General features: G+C 44.0%; 1 protein-coding gene across 2 annotated transcripts in view; it reads left to right on the top strand.

Annotated features, from left to right (window-relative positions):
• The window catches only part of LOC130180043 (ryanodine receptor 3-like), a 106,324-nt gene that overhangs the window by 53,514 nt on the left and 32,347 nt on the right, over nt 1-20,463 (top strand). For both annotated transcript variants that reach the window (XM_056393334.1, XM_056393333.1), the window contains 24 exons: nt 1,095-1,178; nt 1,582-1,741; nt 3,045-3,192; nt 3,302-3,504; nt 3,761-3,935; nt 4,388-4,596; nt 4,685-4,884; nt 5,088-5,154; nt 5,243-5,403; nt 5,529-5,694; nt 7,003-7,089; nt 7,283-7,509; nt 7,918-8,725; nt 9,142-9,342; nt 10,770-10,872; nt 11,460-11,591; nt 16,459-16,732; nt 16,892-17,006; nt 17,573-17,705; nt 18,631-18,734; nt 18,949-19,084; nt 19,365-19,551; nt 19,717-19,825; nt 19,911-20,031. In XM_056393334.1, coding sequence (XP_056249309.1) covers nt 1,095-1,178; nt 1,582-1,741; nt 3,045-3,192; nt 3,302-3,504; nt 3,761-3,935; nt 4,388-4,596; nt 4,685-4,884; nt 5,088-5,154; nt 5,243-5,403; nt 5,529-5,694; nt 7,003-7,089; nt 7,283-7,509; nt 7,918-8,725; nt 9,142-9,342; nt 10,770-10,872; nt 11,460-11,591; nt 16,459-16,732; nt 16,892-17,006; nt 17,573-17,705; nt 18,631-18,734; nt 18,949-19,084; nt 19,365-19,551; nt 19,717-19,825; nt 19,911-20,031 — 4,310 coding nt within the window. The remainder of the gene's footprint in view (nt 1-1,094; nt 1,179-1,581; nt 1,742-3,044; nt 3,193-3,301; nt 3,505-3,760; nt 3,936-4,387; nt 4,597-4,684; nt 4,885-5,087; nt 5,155-5,242; nt 5,404-5,528; nt 5,695-7,002; nt 7,090-7,282; nt 7,510-7,917; nt 8,726-9,141; nt 9,343-10,769; nt 10,873-11,459; nt 11,592-16,458; nt 16,733-16,891; nt 17,007-17,572; nt 17,706-18,630; nt 18,735-18,948; nt 19,085-19,364; nt 19,552-19,716; nt 19,826-19,910; nt 20,032-20,463) is intronic.

The raw sequence follows: 20,463 nt of genomic DNA, 5'->3' as shown, positions 1-20,463 counted from the left end.
GACTTAATTTTGCTGCCTGATGTAGCTTTCAGGTTCATTTTTTATTTACACATGAGTAAATATTATTACGTGTAACCACTGTTTGTTTAATACAGTAATATTGAAATAAATTAAGTAGCTTATCTAATTTCAGTGTGACAGTATACCCCAGTCGAACATAGAGACTATTTGCTGTGAAATTCACCAGAGGAGTCGTTAATGGGCAGCTGAGGTTGTTGGTGAGCCAATAGAGTAATTATTATTTAACATTTATGCCGCCACATGTATATACTTATTCGTGTCTGCTTGGTCATTATTATTATTCAGTGTGTACTAATTATAATATACCACACACTGCACAAGATGATTTTGATGTGATGTGTATGTTTTCCTCCCCCGTCTGTGAGTATGTATCTCTCATTACTCACAAAAACCTTGTAATGATTGTATCAAGACACACCTGTAGGTGTAGAGCGCGGTATAGATCATCCTTTTTATTTTGACCAACTGGAAGAGTCATGGACAAATTGATTGACAAACACTTTTGGGGGGGTTAGATTATATTTTCTTTAAGACAACAATATCATGTAGGTTCTTTACTTGAAGTTTAGGATATTCCCATTTTCCATTTTCACTGTTGCACCACTAAACAAAGTCTTACTCATAGTGTGTGATCCTTTTCCGCTTGTCAGCGCTCTACACAACATTTGGTTCTGCCCGGAACAGTCCCAGTGAGACCTATTATAAGCGCTCTACATAAATGCTCTTTAAATGGTAAAGGAGAACATTGAGGTTTGCTGCAATTAATCTTGATCTGCAGCAGTGGAAGATTCATCTGATGATGGGTTTCTGAGTGACATCAAACTCATTTTTACTGTCACTTTGTCCTCTCACAAGGTGTGAGGAAAATTTGTCAAAAGCACTCCTCACCCAGCACATTTCCTCTGGGTGTTCTTTGGCCCTTTCTCTCCTGACAGATTAGGACATGCACAATTTCACCTATCACTGCTCCGTCTGAACACTCCCAACCACTCTATTGCTATTGTTGGATCCACATGTGCTGTCATATCAAAAGTAAGTAAGTTCTGAACTGTATGTTGTTTTTCCCTCCGCAGGACCCTGCTGGCATTGGGCTGTCGTGTAGTTCACGTGAATCCAAATGCTGAGGACTCCCTCAAGAAGATAAAACTCCCTAAGAAGTAAGAGTGCATTTTTTTTATTTACTGTATCGATTTCATCAGAATGCATATTTCTTATCTAAATGTAACCCAGTTCAGACTGTTAGAGATATAGTTATGTATTATAATTTTACAAAAAATTTAAAAGAAACAGTAGTAGTAGATTTATATTTTAACCATCAGTTGAAATATATAATACACCAAGCGATCTACAAATCAAAAGGTGTGTAAACCCAGTTAATGATCATCTGAAAATAGAAATATGAAATATGAGAAAAGAGTTTTAAAAAAATGACTGTTAACATACTATATGTTCTGCTTTACACATTTATATCAGGCTATAAATGTGGGTAAACTTGTCCTAGTGGATTTACCCTGTATTACAGCCATAACTGAGGGAAAATTATCTTTTTCTTTCCTATAGCTACATGATGTCCAATGGCTATAAGCCATCTCCGCTGGACCTGTCTGACATAAAACTGACTCCGGGTCAGGAGCTGCTGGTCGACAAACTGGCAGAGAATGCGCACAATGTGTGGGCCAAGGACCGTATCAAACAGGGATGGACCTATGGCATCCAGCAGGTACGCTGGTGTGTTCATGTACAGTATGTTGAGACCAAAACTATTATTTTGGTGAAAAAAATCTCACCCTAAAAAAATATAATCAAGAAAACAAGTCTATTTTCTTAATATAATAATTAAAGACAAAGGGGCAAAGTTTTTATTCTTTCGTCTATCTTTTTTAATGTACTCAGTTTCTCCCTCATGATTTATTAATTTACCTCCTACACGGTCTATACCAGTGCACATGTCAGTTTGTTTAGTCTGACATTTCCAAGCTTTAAGTCATAATTCAAGTCACAATGAGATACTCTACAGTAAAGGGCAGAACATATTGGATACAGCGTGTCCCCTCTCATATGTTGACCAAACAAAAGCTAAAACTGTATATAGCTAGTCATCCCGGTTTGGGTGCTACTGTTGCCATGAAATTGGATATGACAGATTTTCCTGGAATGATAAATATTCCACTGCTTCACCCCCATTAATTTTTCATTCCAGTATGAAATAGATGTTTTAAAAACTGAACAAGTTTATGGCACCATTTTTGAAAACAGTTCCTACTGCAGTTGTTGTAAATTTCTTTATCTACATAGATAAAGAAATTAATATTACACAATATCACCAACTACAACCACTCTTTCTACATGTAGTGAGTAAAGTCTCATTAATTTTGCCCCATTTTAGAAATAATGTGGGAAAAACTGATATGCACTTCAGTTTGCACAGTTTAAATCAATATCCAGATTTCTTAAGACAACACACCTACATTATAGTTTATGTTAACACTAGGTTTGACCTTTTAACTCTCAGTATAGTTTGCTAATTAAACTTAATTGACTTTTTGTCCGTGTCCTCTTTACAGTTTGTAGATCCAGGGTCATAGTTGACAACACAAGACCAAACAACTGACCAGCGCTTTGGAAACAATGTCACATGGTTTTCAGTTAAACCCTTTAGTAATGGGAAAGCTGTTATGCCAGATAAAACAAACAGCCTACGATCTTAATAAGCAAAGCGGGATTTCAAATGAACTGCTTGTAGTATTTATATGATACCTCCATGTTTTCACCCTGGCCCCCTGTGGGAGTTCTGTGGAAATGACACAGGAAACATAGAGGAATGTAATGAGCAGCGGTAACCCTTTGGCAGTAAATGGCCAATTAATGTCTCAATCACTGGGATTGACTGCACTGTCATAGCAAACACAGTTGTACCACTGAGCTGGCTCTCTTGAGTCACAATTGATGAACTGCACAGCGATAGTTGAGGGGGTTGGGGCTTGGTGCGTAAAATCGTCTCGAACTGCGTCCTCTCCCTGCAGGATCTGAAGAGTAAGCGCAACCCTCGCCTGGTTCCTTATGTTCTGCTGGATGAGCGCACCAAGAAGTCGAACAGGGACAGCCTCCGGGAGGCTATCCGCACCCTGATTGGCTATGGATACAACATTGAGCCCTCGGACCAAGAAGGCGGTGAGTTTAACTCATCCATTATCCGTTTCCTTATTTGTTGGGTCCTGATGCTTCCCGAAGCAGCAATCTACAATCTGACTCCGTGACCATTCTCCCCACCACCCTGCAGGACAAGTGGCTGAGCGGCTCAGCATCGACAAGATCCGCTTCTTCAGAGTAGAGAGGACGTACTCGGTGAAGACCGGGAAATGGTACTTTGAATTTGAGTCTGTGACGGGAGGAGACATGAGAGTGGGCTGGGCCAGGCCTGGATGTAAGCCAGATGTGGAACTTGGCACAGATGAACTGGCTTTCGTCTTTGATGGATACAGGGTAAGGGGGGGGTTTGCAGGGTTGTTGAATCAAGTGTCATTTTCTTTATACTATCAAACTGACTTGTCTTATTCCTTTATTTAAATATTCAAATCACTTCATGAAACAGATGAAACTGAAATGAGTGGCTTCAAGGAAAGTAAAGAGTTGAGAATAAAAAATTTAGATATAATGACATGTTATGTTGGCCAGTTTTTGTAGTCCATATGCTATAATCTATTTCTGAGTGTCTTCTGTGTGTCTGTTATGTACATAGGGCCATTGTCTGAACATGGGCAGCCGTTTGTTCGGGCGGTGCTGGCATGCTGGGGACGTGGTGGGCTGTATGATCAACATGGAGGACAAGTCCATGATCTTCACCCTTAATGGAGAGATCCTCATCACCACCAAGGGCTCGGAACTCTGCTTCACCGACTTTGAAACTGAGGATGGTGAGAAAGTGTGTGTGTGTGTGTGTGTGTGTGTGTGTGTGTGTGTGTGTGTGTGTGTGTGTGTGTGTGTGTGAATGTGGATATTATGCGTGTGGTTACAGAGCCAGATACAGAAGCTGAAGGTCAGGGAATGTCTGACTGATAAGGTGATTGGAGAAAGAGTTGTTGGTCGTTTGTCCTCGACCTCGTCCACTCATCTTTTAATAAAGCCCTCACATGCAGAGCAGGGGGCATTAACCTGGAATGACCATGCTGGGCATATAAGTGAAAAATAAGTGGTTCCCTGTAACGAAATCACCCTTATTTAATGTGACACTTGTAAATTGCCTTTTTGCAAAAGCTGGATTGATTTTCCCTCCCCTCCTGCTGTCTGTGTTCTTAGAGGCTTTTTGCTCTCTCTTTTCTCTCTCCCTCTCCTCTTCCCTCCTTTATTACCTCTGGCTGTCCTTCAGGATTCATCCCAGTGTGCAGTCTCGGCCTGTCTCAGGTGGGTCGGATGAATCTGGGGAAAGATGCGAGCACCTTCAAGTACTACACCATGTGCGGCCTTCAGGAAGGGTTTGAGCCCTTCGCTGTCAACATGAACAGAGAGGTCACCATGTGGTTCAGCAAGCGTCTGCCTACTTTTGTCAACGTGCCGAAGGACCACAACCACATCGCAGTAAGAACAGCAGCGGAGAAATACTCATTCCTTACAGTGGCGAAATTGGTGCTTGGATGAACACGAAGACTTTCTCAACTCTTTTCAGGTGACCAGGATTGACGGCACCGTCGACAGCCCCCCGTGTCTTAAAGTGACCCATAAGACGTTTGGCACCCAGAACAGTAACGCCGACATGGTGTTTTGCCGTCTCAGCATGCCTGTGGAGTTCCACTCCTTCTTCAAGTCCTGTCCAGTTGTGGACATGAACGGAGTGCATGAGGAAGACACCCTTAAAGTCAAACACAGGTGCTCACCTCCACAGAATCATGAAGTGAAGCCAAACTGCAAGCAACTCTGAGTTGCCTTTTTTTTTTTTTTTTGCATGTTGTGTATCTTGTTTTACAATGTATATTTTGTAATATCCATCATGTAGATGCAGTTGAAAAGTATTGTTTCTAACATCACTTGCTAATTCTGGTTTCTGATGCCATTTATAATGTTCTTAAAAGGTATCCATTGAGATCTGTGAGGCACAGTGATGAAAGCAGACGGGTGGACTACAGCAGCATCACTTCGGTACTGACTCATTTCTTTTTTGTTGTTGTTGCTAGAGTTCACTGTGGTTACTCACTGTGTTGGCTAACTCTGCTATGTGTCATTACAGTACTATCATTCAGTGAGGGTTTTCGCGGGTCAGGACCCTGCCGGCGTGTGGGTTGGATGGGTTACCCCAGACTACCATTACCATAGCAACAATTTCAACCTCAGCAAAAACAGAACGGTGACTGTAACCCTGGGCGATGAGCGAGGACGAGTCCACGAGAGGTGAGACTGTGTCTGGGAAAACTTTTTGTTTGAAGGAAATCCAGTATTGTGTGTTCATCTTGTGTCTGCTCAACCATAACGTATGAGAAAGACATGATTGATGACTTATATTTGCATTCTGGTAGTGTGAAGAGGAGTAACTGCTACATGTTGTGGGGTGGTGACGTGACCAGCGCTGCTCACACCTCCAGTCGCAGCAACGTGGACTTGGAGATTGGCTGTCTGATAGACCTGGCCACCGGCCTGGTGACATTCACTGTCAATGGCAAAGAGATATCCACCTCTTACCAGGTAATGAATTCACATATTGTACCAAGTAAAGGATTAAACCAGGCAAAATCTGACTATGTGTAGCTAAATATAGCTCACGTTAGGGCTGAAGGATATGCAAAAGAAATTATATTGCAACTATTTTGACAGATATTGCGATAGGAGTCACGATTACAGTGGGAATGGGAATTTTTTCATCTAATTTTCACAGAAAAAAATAAAAATGATGATGAAGTTGTGATTGTTGCCGGGGTCTATACCAAACAAGCATGTTCCTTTCCATCTGGAGAATATCATTTGTACGTCTCTATAGCACTCCAATGCTTCATTTATGGTACGTTGTGACACATTTTACCTTTATCAAAAAATCGGAGCTCCTGCAATATGGATATTGCGTTTGGCCATATTGCGATTTCAAATATATTTTGATTAATAGTGCAGCCCTAGTTCATATGAAGGTTCACATGTTTTAGAAGACAACGTTGCACTAATGGGAAAGTAGTCATAAAGCCCAATTATGTTTAGTAAACAGTTCAGTGCATATTTATGTCAGTAACTCTGTAAAACTCTACGAATGAACATGTAGTAGATTAGCTGTTTAAATACTTTTTCATATCTTGAATTAATTTCAGGGAGTTTTTAGACTTTGTAACAGTAATAATCACGTTGTAAGGACTTGTAGAATATGCAGATGTACTTTTAAACTTGGTTGTGATTTTGCCACTTCGTCATTCCTTAGTACCTCCTACCATCTGTTCATTTACTGTATACTTCCATCCGCCCATAAGTCATATCACAACCACTACCTGTCTAACTGCCCATCCGCTCTGCTGTGTATCAGTTCATCTGCAGTTTATCCTGTTGACCTTTAGAACAAGTCATCTTCCGTCTTTTCCCAAACAGAGCAGTGACGTCTGTATTGTTGAATTCCAGACTTTGAATTTGCCTGTTCAGATGTTCTCTGTGAACTAAATCTTAAAGAACCTTTCGGAGGGTATAATCTTCTTATGTTCCCCCTCACTGAAATACTGTGAGTCTTCACCCAGTGCTGAGTCATCTCGCCTTGAAAGATCATGGGCACGCACACACACACACACACACACACACACACACACACACAGACACACTCTCTCTCTCTCTCTCTCTCTCTCTCTCTCTCTCCCTCTCCCTCTCTCTCTCTAAGTAGTGGGGTTTCATGATGTACCATTAAGCTGCTTTCCACAAGTCATGCTCGCTCGCTCCTGCTCAAGCTTTTGATGTGTTGTGCTTCCTGTTTGGACCTTTTATCAACTTGCTGCTCTTTTTTTTCTTTTTCTTTTTCTGATCCAGGTGGAACCGAACACCAAGCTTTTCCCTGCTGTGTTTGTGCGACCCACCAGCCCGAACCTCTTCCAGTTTGAGCTGGCTAAAATAAAGGTAGAGTCCCCTAACGGTTCCATTACAGCAGCCTTGTTGCACACATGATGTCTCTAGCACTGTCTGACTGACTGAAATGTCTTCGTACAGCTCAAAATGACTTTTCCAGATTAGAAAAGAAGCGTGTCTGTGAGTATGAATACTCAGAGCTTTTTCATCAATCCACTCGCCCATGTTTGCTTGCCCTCTCCAGAACGCCATGCCTCTGTCGTCAGCCATCTTTAAGAGTGAACATAAGAACCCGGTGCCACAGTGTCCGCCGCGTCTAGACGTCCAGACCATCAATGCAGTGCTGTGGAGCCGCATGCCCAACACCTTTCTGAAAGTGGAAACAGCCAGGGTCAATGACAGACACGGCTGGGTGGTGCAGTGCGTGGAGCCCCTGCAGATGTTGGCTGTACACATACCTGAGGAGAACAGGTATGAACAAGAGCACACATACAGCTGAAATGATGGGTCCATTAGCTGAGCCACATCAACAGCTGTTATTCATTACATAGAAATTGGTGGAGGGTGAAGTCTTTTTTTTCTGTTTTACATCATTGTAAAGTGAATATTTTGGAAAGTGGACTATTTCCTGATATTAAATATTAAATATACGATTCATTGATTAATCAAAAGACACTAAAGAGATTATAAAGTACTGAAAAAAATAATGACACACCAGTATGGTTAGGTTTATTGTGCTTGCAATGTGAGATACGTTGTCATACACAAAATTAAACATACTTAAAATGTTTTTCATGTGTAACTATCATGTCAGGCCTCAGTGGGCTACATCATAACATTAAAATGTATTTTGAAACACTGTCTTCCTTCCGTCCAAAGATGTGTCGACATCATGGAGCTGTCTGAACAGGAGGACATGAGGAAGTTCCATTACCACACCCTGAAGCTCTACTGCGCCCTCTGCGCTCTGGGCAACACCCGCGTGGCCCACGCCCTCTGCAGCCACCTCGACCAATCCCAGCTCTTATACACCATCGACAATCAGTACCTGTCGGGCATGTTACGCGAGGGCTTCTACAACGTTCTGATCAGCATCCACCTGGAGACTGCAAAGGAGGCGCGGCTCATGATGAAAGACGAGTTCATCATCCCCGTCACGGCCGAGACACGCTCCATCCGTCTCTTTAACGACGCTTCCAAAAAGCACCTCCCGCCAGGGGTGGGGCTCAGCACCTCGCTCAAACCACGCCTCAACTTTGCTCCGCTCTGTTTCATCAGCAACAAACGGGAGCAATATCTGTACAGTCCCCAAATCCCGCTGGATTCACTGAAGGAGAAAGCGATTTTGATGTTGACGGAAGCCGTTCAAGGTGGAGGGCACCACATCCGAGATCCTGTGGGAGGAGGTGTGGAGTACCAGTTTGTGCCGATCCTGAAGCTCATCAGCACCTTACTGACTATGGGTGTATTAGGGAGTGAGGATGTTCACAAGATCCTACTGCTCATCGACCCGAATGTGTTCAGAGAAACACACCAGGAGGGGGCTGCAGGGGCCACAGACAAAGAAGGACTCACGGGGACAGAGGAGAAGGCAGTGGAAGCTGGAGAAGAGGAGGCAGCGAAAGAGGCTAAACAGCCAATGAAAGGACTGCTGGAGAAGAGGCTGCCGGAGCCTGTGAAACGACAGGTAATAATGAACACACATGAGCAGATCCCGCATTACCTTAAATGTGTTAAACCTTAATATAAACCACTCTGGGCAAATCACCAAAGCATGTAAAATCAATGAACATCTTCATCTACAAGTGGCAATTCACTCACTAAAGACTAACACAGCTGTGCTCTCAATCACATGCTCCATAACAGCTCCACTGTAATAGACCCATTCAGAAGTCAGTCACACATGAAACGGCTTCGTCTTCGTGTTGAACAAATGATCTCTTGGGTAAAAATGTCTCTTTAATAAATGACATAATGTGAAGCCATAAGGCTGTTTGTATGTATTCCTAACAGACTTGCCCGTAACAGCTGCAGCTAGGCGTGCAACAGTGATGCAACAGCGTTTGCAACTGTGTTTGTCTCCTCCCCTTGTCTGCTCTCCAGATGTGCGAGCTGCTCCACTACTTCTGCGACTGTGAGCTGAAGCACCGCATCGAGGCCATCGTGTCGTTCTCCGACAACTTCGTCTCCAAGCTGCAGTACAACCAGAAGTTCCGCTACAATGAGTTGATGCTGGCCCTCAACATGTCTGCCGCTGTAACGGCAAAGAAGACCAAAGAGTTCAGATCGCCTCCTCAAGAACAGGTGAGATGAGAGTCACCGCTTTGAAGGATGCAAAGATGGTTGGAAACACTGATGTACGTGAGTTTCAGGTCACCATCTGCTCTGTGGTTCCCAGAGTGGGAAATGCACATCAAAAATCAAGCTGACATTTACATTAACTACATTTTCCCATTTAGGAAAGGGGTCTCAGATTTATGGACCCCTACTGTATTATATAATCTGTTTTCACACATGCATGCAACATATCAAAAGGGAAGAAATAAGAAATAAACATCAAAGTCTCCATATAAGTAAAGCAAAGCAAATCCGTGCATGATGATGCCATGTGTGTCCTTTGGCCTTGAATACATCACATGGAGGGATTCGTAATCAAAATCACTGTTTACAAACCACTAATCTATTCTAAGCTGGCAACGCTGCACAAACGTCACAAGCGTCATGGCATCTGTACTCTGTCAAGAAATCCTCATCATTCACTCTCCTGTGTGTAATAATAATATCTGCTGCTCCTGACTGGGGGGGAGGTTGTGTGTGTGTGTGTGTGTGTGTGTGTGTGTGTGTGTGTGTGTGTGGGTGTGTGTGGGTGGGTGTGGGTTTGTGTGTGTGTGCGTGTGTGTGTGTGAGGTAACACCACTTTTCACCTACTTGCTGCTCCATTGTGACATCTTTACCACGGTAAAGTTAAAGTGGCACCTGCGTTCATGTGATTCTCACAACTCTCACATCTGACATGAGACCTTGTCGACACCCATGTGATACGAAGGTGCAAAACGGCCACAGAAGGTAAATGGAACCAGGAGCTGTGCGTCATCGTCAACCCATGAATCTTACAGTGAAGTCCACATGAATCTAAAATAACTAACCACAAAGAAAAGCCTCCGGGCTCACTGCTTCAAATGATGCATGTAACTAGATAATTCATTACATCACTTCTGTAATTTTCCACATACATGGCTAATTTCTTCCCACATCCTTAGATTACATTTTGGTTTTTGTGTGCTGAACTACATAATTCTGCCTCAAGAATGAGAGCTGGTACTTGCCCTGAATGTTCCTGAAAACACTCTCCCTATGTGTGTGTGTGTGTGTGTGTGTGTGTGTGTGTGTGTGTGTGTGTGTGTGTGTGTGTACGTGCGTGTGCATGTGTGTGCATTGAAGAAAGCCTCAAGGCGAATTCATCGTTCTTGTCTGTGGTGTCATCGCTCCAGTGAGGGTGCACACTCAACTGCATGCACACGCTCACATAAAGTACAGTATCCCTTTAGGCTCACAGCTGGGGATAGAGTAGCTTCACAGCCACTTTAATGACTTGTCCTTCACTGAGGGAGAACCAGCTGCTTAAGCTGTTTTTTGTTTTTTTTCTTCTTCCTGTGAATCCTACAGTGAGATCACATCATGTTCAGGTTGATGTTCACACAGTTGTCCGTGTTCATTTTATTTTTTTTTAGATCAACATGCTGCTGACCTTCAGTATGGGCGAGGATTGTCCGTGTCCGACGGACATCCAGGAGGAACTCTACGTTTTTCACAACCAGCTGCAGCTCCACTGTGGTGAGATGCCGAGCTTGCAAAGTCTTTATGAGCTGCTTTATCGGTTATCTTTATCATGAAACATGCATTTTTGTATTCCGCATGATACATTATTCTTATATCGCTCCAATTGATTTCAGAATTTTTTGCAACATTTAAGAGACAGAAAAATATGGAACATATTTATACAGCAGTTGTGCATTTTTCACTGCTGTTGTGTCAACATCAGCTGAACTGTGCCAGCACTTGCACTCAGAAATGCTTTCTTTTTCCCTCTCCACATCTCTCTGTCTCCTGGCAGAGGAGTTATAGTTCAGTGCTTCTCAATGTTGTGATAAATAATTGAACCGCCCAACCCTCCATGGTACTACCGATCTAATGGCAGTTTCAGCTGTCCCGCATAGCACCGACCTGTCAGGCACCCTCCACACGGAGAACAATAAGAAAAAAACTGAACTTGAAATTGCCACGAAATAGGAGATTCTGTAAATCCCATACGATGCATCACACACATGACATGACTAACCCCACAGGAAGCTGAGCTCGGCAGAGATATTGCTTTAATATGCTCAATGTATATGGTGTGTCTATCTGTTTGTGCTGCGTAGGAATCCCTATGGAGGAAGACGAAGACGAGCAAGACACATCTATCAAAGGTCGCCTCCTAATGCTGGTGAGCAAGATCAAAAGCCAGTCTCACAAAGCAGAGGAGCCCACGGAGAAGGAGCAGGCCGCACCATGTGAGCAAATCTGTTTTTTTATTATAGTACTTCAATTATCACTAAATGCCCTCTGTGTCATTATCCCTGAACATGGGTGAAAATCTCCTTTGCGATTGGCCTGAAATGACTTACATTTAATCGCTACTCTAAATTTATATTCTAGTCAGAAAACATCAAACCAATCACCGTGGCCTTGTGACCATGACAACACACTGAAACAGCAGCAAGCTGTAAATCTTTGGGAACGGCAAGCGCTGTCTCTTCATAAGCTTTTACTTTACACTCACACACTTGCCCAGAAAATATTCTCCTTGAGCAAGACATTGAAGTTGTTTAGTTCTGTTACCGTAACTGCTTTTACAGCATTTGTTTTCTTTCCCTCCCACGAAAGCACAAGCTCTGAACTTGCGTTATCCATTTAAAACCCAGTCCATTCCGCTTGTTTACTGTCTCTCACCTCCTTTTTCTGAGAGCCCTGAAGGGGAGAATAGCAAACCTCAGTCTTGCCTCAATCTGTCTGCCAGTGTCATGTGGACTGAGTCACCGGGTGGCAGTCATTTCCATTTCAATTTCTTTTCAATTTCATTATGGTAATACGGAGCCGGGTGGAGAAGAGGCTCCAGAGTGAAGATCTCCCGTCAGCCGCTCTGGGAGACGAGAGAGGAGAGATGAGAGAAGAAAAAACAAAAAAACATGGGTGATAAAACCGAATCTTTCACCTGATTAAGTCCATAGACACGGATGTACACACACACACACACACACACACGGGAACAAGAACCGTTTCAATCACAGCGCACAATAACCGCGGCGCCACAAAGGTATAAATGCAGAACAAGTTGTATCTAATTTTCTATCTCAAGTACCACTGTATGTAAGGGACTACCAATTAAGTCGCTGATTGCAAATTATTACTTACCAGCTAAAAAAGACACTCCACCTTGTTCTGTTGGCCTTCAAAGTAGAAAGCAGTGTTTTAATTTGAAACTGCTACTTAAAATGTTTCCAGTTTTATTTATTAGCGTAGGTCTCCATTAATGGCAGGAATTTTTCCCTTTATATATGACCTTTCTTGAAAATTACACTGTCAAGGCAATAAAACAAGACATGTGTGTCTGCCTTTTATTGCTTAGATAGAGACTAACCAATGTGAAACAGGGTGTTTTATTGCTTCTGTAAACCCTGCTGAGAAATCTCGCCACCGCCATGCCATCACCGTCTATTCTGGAAAAAGCGACGCAGGAAACGAGAAGTGGCCAAATTGCAGACGGATAAATCGGGGCTGAAATATGTGTTGCAGACTGCAGACGCTTGAAAGGCGATCTCTCCGCTGGGATTTGGTTGTGACCCTGACGTGGAGCGTATAAGACTGCTGCACCGATCTCCGAGGAGCGAGGCGGGATGAAAATAGAGGAGTGTGTGTTTTATTCTTAAAAGAGTGCTTTGGGTGGTGGCGTCGGTCGCCCCTGCAGGGTGTTGTGTAAGGGCTGATTGATCAGAGGACTGGTTTGTGGTGGCAGCTGCAGTTCACGAGCATCACTTCTACTTCTGTCACAGCTGGAGGCGTCAGAAAGCGAGGGAAAGCAATGGAGGAATAGAGTGAGAGAATAAAATCACATGCAGGCAAATTCTCTCGTTCACTTAAATGAGTCTTTGAATAATTTTCTGATTGTTGACTCAGACTTTTGGACCCCACTCTATCTCTTTTTTTTGGGGATTGTGCCTTTATTTGATGAGAGAGGCAGGAAACAAAGGCAGATATAGAGAGAGAGAGGGATAAGGCAGGCAACAAGGGTCCCACAGGTGGGAAACAAACCATGGACATTGCAGTCATGTAGTACACACCTTTTTTTGGGGGGCTTTTTATGCCTTTATTAGAGTAGCAGTGAGAGAGAGACGGGAAGGTTGGGCGGAGGGGAGGAAGGGGATGACATGCAGCATAGAGCCGTGGGTCGGACTCGAACCCAGGCTGCTGTGGTAAGGACCGAGTCCTAATGGTACGTGCTCCACCAGGTGAGCCAGCGAGGCGCCCCTGTTTGGTATGCACCCCCACCCCCTCCCCACCCCCACCCCTGTTAGCAAAAGAGTGGGTAGAAGAAGAGCTAACAAGCAAACATGAATGAATGAACATGAATGATCTAAAACACTATGCAGCTTTAATGTCAAGTCAAGCTTTCATTCTTTATTAGAAAACTCCACCTGATATATCTGATGGAGTTTTTTTTGTTGTTGTTGTACTTTGTTTGGAATTGGTTGGATTTTCCGTGTCTCAGGTGCAATATGTCAGAAGTGTATGTGACAGCGGGTATGTATTTTGAAAACCGAAATAAAAATCTTATATAAGAAGAGGATCTGCCAGGAGCCAGGAGGACGGCTGGAGTGAAGACGACGTGATATATTCTGAGCTGTTGCTCCCGCTATAACTTCTCCTCCTCCCGTCACATCACGCTGCCCTGCGAGACCCTGAAGATACAGAAGGCGCCGTCGTCTTTGCCATTATTTTACGGGGATGAAGTAAAAGGAGCGCCGGAGTCATTTTCCTCATCTGATGAATGGTTTATCCACCAGAAGCATTTAATGCTCAGACATGATGACTCCCCTTGATATGTGTGTGTGTGGGTGAGAGAGAGAGAGAGGGCGAGAGAGCAAAGGGATTGTGTATGTACACTCAAACCATAGAAACCGCTGGCTTCTTTCAGTGTAACTCTAGACAGGTCAGATTTGTTTGTTGGGGATGTAGGGCGGAGGGAAGGTGGGGGTGGGGGTGGAGGGGTCTATTCAAGAGCAAAACAGACCGACAGAGACAGAAACAGAAACAGACAGAGGGGGGAACGGGGGAGCGTGTTTGATAGTGTGACAGAATGAGAGTCAGGTGTTGTGAAGCATGTTGGCTGAGGGGAAGAAATGTCGCTTCTCATTTTTGGAACAAGCTGGTGCTTCTGCCCTTTCTCTGACACCCACGCGACTCTCAGCGGCAGGATCGGTTACAGCTGACGGTGACATTCTGCATGCTCCCCACCCATCACACAAAACATACACCCACCCACCCTTACATTGATTGACAACCTGGTGTCAAATAGTCTTTGGAAAACCTGCAGATCCAATCAGCCCATCAGACACAGGGGCCTTAAAAACACAATCACCTAATTGCAATACTTTTAAGGAAATCAATTGTGTCTAAATTGCTTCATCTTTTATGGTTCTGAGTTGTTTAATTGATGCCTTTCTGTCCTTGGTGTACGCTTACCCCCGCCCCCATGAGCAGACACAAATATGCTCGCACACCCTCACCCACACACCCTATTGATCCAGTTTTAATGAAGCCTTAAGGCTAACCCACATACGAGCTGTCCAAACAAATGTCTCCACGTCCAACCACAGAAGCAGAATATCTCACTGCACGAAACTATTAATACATCGTCCACTTCCCTTCCCTTGTTCTTTACGTAACAGGGCTTCCTTTCCGCTCCGGTGGAAAAAATGTCATGAATGAGCCCGCAAACTGTGTTTTCTTTTCTGCAGAATAGAACAATATATCTCCGACATTGCTGAAACACAGATGCTCACCTCTCTCCTTTGGAGGTAGAGGCGGCCGACACACGCCTACAGTCCTGTTTGCCTCGACTGAAGCTACATGAAGCACTTTGAATGAGCTGTGTCTTTTTCTTTTTTTTTTTTTGTTTGTTTGTTTTGTTCTGTACTCAAGGTCTTATTTGCATCACTGAGCCAGTTTGGGAATGCAGCCTTTGAATTGCGTCTTTTCTTTTTTTTTTTTTCCTTAAGTGCTTAAGCATTGGTTGTGTAAAAATGGGACCACCCAGTCGAGTGGAGGCCCTTTTAATAGAGCTTTGTGATTGGGTGTGTATGCTTAAGGAAGAAGCGCCTTAAGGAGGATTGCTGTGTCTTGGTGTGACCTCAGTTAATGGAAGGGAGGTTTCAATGATATGCAGTGAGGATTACAAGACAATGCGGCGAGCACTTCACTGCCAGACCGAGTCTTTCTCTGCCAATTGAAAAGGAAATCTTATCTTATTGTTTAAAATTAGAAAAGCCTGCATTATGTTAACCAATCCCCTTCGTGATTAGTAATCCTATATCCACACACAGCAGCGCTTTCTTTATTTTAATCAGCATGATAAGTTTAGGGTAATAATGTAGTTTTGAGGATCTCTGAAAGCGGCCCTGTGTAGGAGGAGACTTTGATATAACAGACCCCCCTCCCACCATTTTTGTGCACAAGCCTGACAATGATATACCCAAAATAAGAAGGTTATGTTTTTTTCAAGCCTTTGATTACAGTCATAACCCTGATCCTCTTTGAAAGGTCACTCTTACAACCAAAAAGTCAGAATGAGTATAAGAGATACTGAACCAAAGTTACAGAGGCACAGATATAGTAGAAATGTAAGGGTTTTTTTTTTTTTTTTTTGCCCTCACCTCTTTTGGCATCAGCAGTGGTTGCAGTGATATGGGGATCCTGAAATGCTTTGAGCAGTTTGAATCAGGAGACTTATAGCTTTCACACAATGTATAATTTGTCAAGGTTGTACGAGGATTGAGTCCGGTACAAACCGAAGCACACCTGAAGTTGCCCTATCACCACCGAACAACAGGAAGACAAAGTTAGCGACTAGCTGGTGAGCACAGTGGGGCATTTACCAGAACAGAGGATTTTTGTCAGGTGACCAGAAACATGACACCGAAGGAATTCTTGTGTTTCTTCCATGTGTGCTGAATGTTTAAAAAGTGTTTGCTAACTCATTCACCACAGCAACTTTATGAGGCCATCATACACATCATCCACCGAGACCAATGTTGCTGCTTTAAATATGTTAAATGATAATTCCGATAAGATGCACAATGATAATAATGACTATCTTTCCAGCCAATCTGAAGGAGCTGATCTCTCAGACCATGGTCAGCTGGGCCCAGGAGTGTCACATCCAGGACCCAGAGCTGGTCCGTAAGATGTTCAGCCTGCTGAGGAGGCAGTATGACAGCATCGGGGAGCTGCTCCGGGCCATGAGGAAGACTTACACCATCAGTGCCGCCTCGGTGCAGGACACCATCAACCTCCTGGCCTCCCTGGGTCAGATCAGATCTCTGCTGTCTGTCCGCATGGGGAAAGAGGAAGAGAAGCTCATGATTGATGGACTTGGGTGGGTCAACTTTTCCTCATTCGCCCAAAAGATACATGGTTTGAAAAAATTTAAACAATGCATATATATTGTCTTGTCTTGATCCTTAGTTTTATGCCAATTTGGAGTAAGAAGTGAACGTCCAATATTTCCTTTTTCTGTGTTTTTTTTTCTCTCCAGCGATATCATGAACAACAAGGTTTTCTACCAGCACCCAAACCTAATGAGGATACTGGGCATGCATGAGACTGTCATGGAGGTCATGGTGAATGTGCTTGGAGGAGACAAATCCCAGGTTTAACAACATCTATCTTTATATTTATCTCTGCTTCCGGAGGCACCCACAGCGCTCACCACACCCCCTCGTCCAGAAACGATGCCTCACTAATAGGAGCTTGTGCTTTCGGTCCCGTTTTGTGTGTGAAGTGTGGTTGCAGGGTGAATGTGCATTAATGAAGATGTGGTCCCAGTAGGTGGGCTTTCTCCTCAGGCTGGGAGTCTGGGAGTGAGGGCAGAAAGGGCAGAAAGTGGCTGGTTGGCAGCGTGTGAAGGTGTCAGGCCTTCTAGACATTAATTAGGAACCAAGACACGTGGGGGAATTTATAGTAACAAGCCTGGAGGAAGTCATTACAGTAAACTCGGTAAACCTGAAGAAAGCAGCGACTTCTCCAAAACCGCCTGTTATCAAATTATTGTTTGTTAGCAACATGTGGACCTGAAGATAATTTACTATGTCTGTCCACTGTTTGTAAATACATAAGACTGTCTGTCCCGGTTGTGATCATACTACAATTCTCTTGTTTTAAAATACAACCAGGTCAGATGTTTGACCCTACTTAGTCTGTGTGTGCCACCCTACAGGAAATCGCCTTCCCCAAGATGGTGGCCAGCTGCTGTCGCTTCCTGTGCTACTTCTGCCGGATCAGCCGTCAGAACCAGAAAGCCATGTTTGACCACCTCAGTTACCTGCTGGAGAACAGCAGCGTGGGTCTAGGTGGGTACGGCGTTCTTTGTCTTGGTATCAGCCATGCTGCGTGGCGATCAGCCCAATGACTACTGATGCTGAGCTACTACATCATTTCACTGGATGAAGAACACACAACCTAATCAGGAATAAAGCGAAACCTACAAAATTCTGGGGGATGAACTTGAAAATGAGGCTGTGAAATGAAGGGGCGAAACACTTCATATATGTATGAGAGACAAATTCTAAAAACAGTCAGCAGTCTCTTTAAAATGGGTCGCATCCTTTTGCCATTTTGCCTTATAGCACCTCTGAGCTCACACATACATTAGGCTCACACCAGTGTGTGTGTGTGTGTGGATATGGGTGTCATTGTGAGTCTGAGCACCGAGAATCTGTCGGCAAAGAGCGCGGCTCATCTCCCATTCTGTTAGAAGATGGCGATGCCACAGTCTCAGTGAGCACCCCGCTGGTGCGAGAGAGTGTCTCCCTTGGATGCACACACACATGCTCCCAGTCATAAAGGCAAACACACACACACACACACACACACACACTTCACAGATTGCTCATTAACAGGGTGACAAGAAGTTATGTGACAGTATAAACAAAATAAAAATGAAATCTAAGAATAAAATCTTTATTAAAAAGCTTAATGATGACTATAATATTATAGACAATGTGTATAGACACAGTGCTACATAAACTGGTTCCCATAACCCCTCTGAAACCAAATGTGACTACAGTTTCCAGTGAAAATTGGAAGAGGAAACTTTCCTCAAGCACATTAACCAGTCTGTAATAACCAGCTGTTGGCAGATTAGCTGCTAGTGATATTTGGAAGGAGTGGAAACAGCACCCCCTGCTGTTTGTACAGAAACACAGACACAAGCTGGGTGTGTAGAGATATTAGATAAGTAGAGAACAGACAGTGAGCAGGTGCTTTGTATTGCAGCTTCACCGGCTATGAGGGGCTCCACTCCTCTAGATGTGGCTGCTTCCTCAGTGATGGACAACAACGGCCTGGCTCTGGCACTGGAAGAACCTGATCTGGACAAGGTACGGCTTTTTTTATTTCTTTTTTTGTTGTTGTGAGTTTGAGTTACTGTACAAAGTCAATTGAAATGGTGGGATACACAAGCAAAGCTGTTTCTAAAGGAGGAGATGCCAAAGATAAAAACCACCACAGACGTATAGAGTAGCTAGGATCAATAGGTGAAAGCTGCATATATGTTGGGCTGTATGTGATGTTTTGTACGTGCTGCATCTGCAGGTGGTCACCTACCTGGCAGGATGTGGTCTCCAGAGCTGTCCAATGCTTCTGGCTAAAGGTTATCCAGACATTGGCTGGAACCCCATCGAAGGGGAACGATACCTTTCCTTCTTGCGGTTTGCCGTCTTCGTCAACGGTAGGACTGCATCCCCCATCTTTTCTTTCCCTCGCTTACTCTCTCTTTCTGCTTCCTCTTTTTGTATAACTCTCTCTAAACACGTAGAAAAAACCTAGCAAACTCCCAGCGGACACCTGGATTCAGTTGCTTAAGGCAAAGTTCGCCTGGGGTTTTGCCTCGAGGCTGTGTATTACAGCTAAAGAATGTGTATGTGCTGTATTTTTCTGCTGACATTAATTATGTATTCCCTTGCTTGGTCTGTATTTACTCACATCCACCTGTGTTATTTGCGCTCTAGGTGAGAGTGTGGAAGAGAACTCCAGCGTTGTGGTGAAGCTGCTCATCCGTCGCCCGGAGTGTTTCGGACCGGCCCTGAGGGGAGAGGGAGGGAACGGCCTGCTAGCTGCCATGAAGGAAGCCATTAAAATCTCTGAGACACCTGCTTTGGACCTGCCGGGCTCCGTCCAGGGAGTCTACTCCGACGTGTAAGCCACAAAGATCAGGCAAAGCTTATCAAATCAATGCACTTACCCTCAAGATTAGGTCTTCATCCCCCTTGCCTTGCATATCTGCTATGATGCCCTTCAAAAATGTTTTTCCTCTTTCCTGTTTCTGTTATTCCCTTACACTCTCCTTTTTGTTTCTGTCAGGTCTGGTGATGGTGATGATGAAGAGGAGGTGGTTCACATGGGCAATGCCATTATGTCCTTCTATTCTGCGCTCATTGACCTTTTGGGACGTTGTGCCCCAGAGATGCATGTACGTTTGAATTTGTGAGTTTTTAAAATTGCTTTTATTGGACAGATTTTCTCTATTCTCAAGGTTTGTTTCTTTTCTTCTTTAGATCATCAACAAAGGGAAAGGTGAAGCTCTGCGTATTCGTGCCATCTTGCGCTCTCTGGTGCCGACTGAGGACCTTGTGGGAATAATCAGCATACCACTCAAAATGCCCATCATCAACAAAGGTACTGGTCAGGATGTTCACTGTAATAACTCACGATACGGCACGCCTGCACTCTTCTATCAGAGGACACATCATATTCATTTGCATATTACAGCAGAACGTCGACCTCACGTGCAGATACAATGGTTATGAAACTCTGCACATTCAGTGCAAGGCGGAAGGTTATTGATTTCATTTCACCGCTCATGCCCTTTTAATCAGCACAACACTTTACTGCACACTCCCATAGCTCTGAGTAAGCCAGATCATTTCTATAGCGAGCTGTCTTGCTCTATTGATTGATCTGCATAAGCATGGCGAAACTCGCCTCTTAAATTTGCTGCTGTGAGCACCACCACGCAGGCTCTGTCAGCGGGCCAAGAGGGAAGACAGCGAGCCGTGGCTCCAGCACCAGAAAACTCTTATCCACGCGTCGCTGCACGCTGCCTAATGA

This window comes from Seriola aureovittata, chromosome 13, assembly GCF_021018895.1.
Source record: "Seriola aureovittata isolate HTS-2021-v1 ecotype China chromosome 13, ASM2101889v1, whole genome shotgun sequence".
NCBI lineage: Eukaryota > Metazoa > Chordata > Actinopteri > Carangiformes > Carangidae > Seriola > Seriola aureovittata.
The sequence above is the reverse complement of the archived record's forward strand: the minus strand, read 5'-3'. Positions and strand labels throughout refer to the sequence as shown.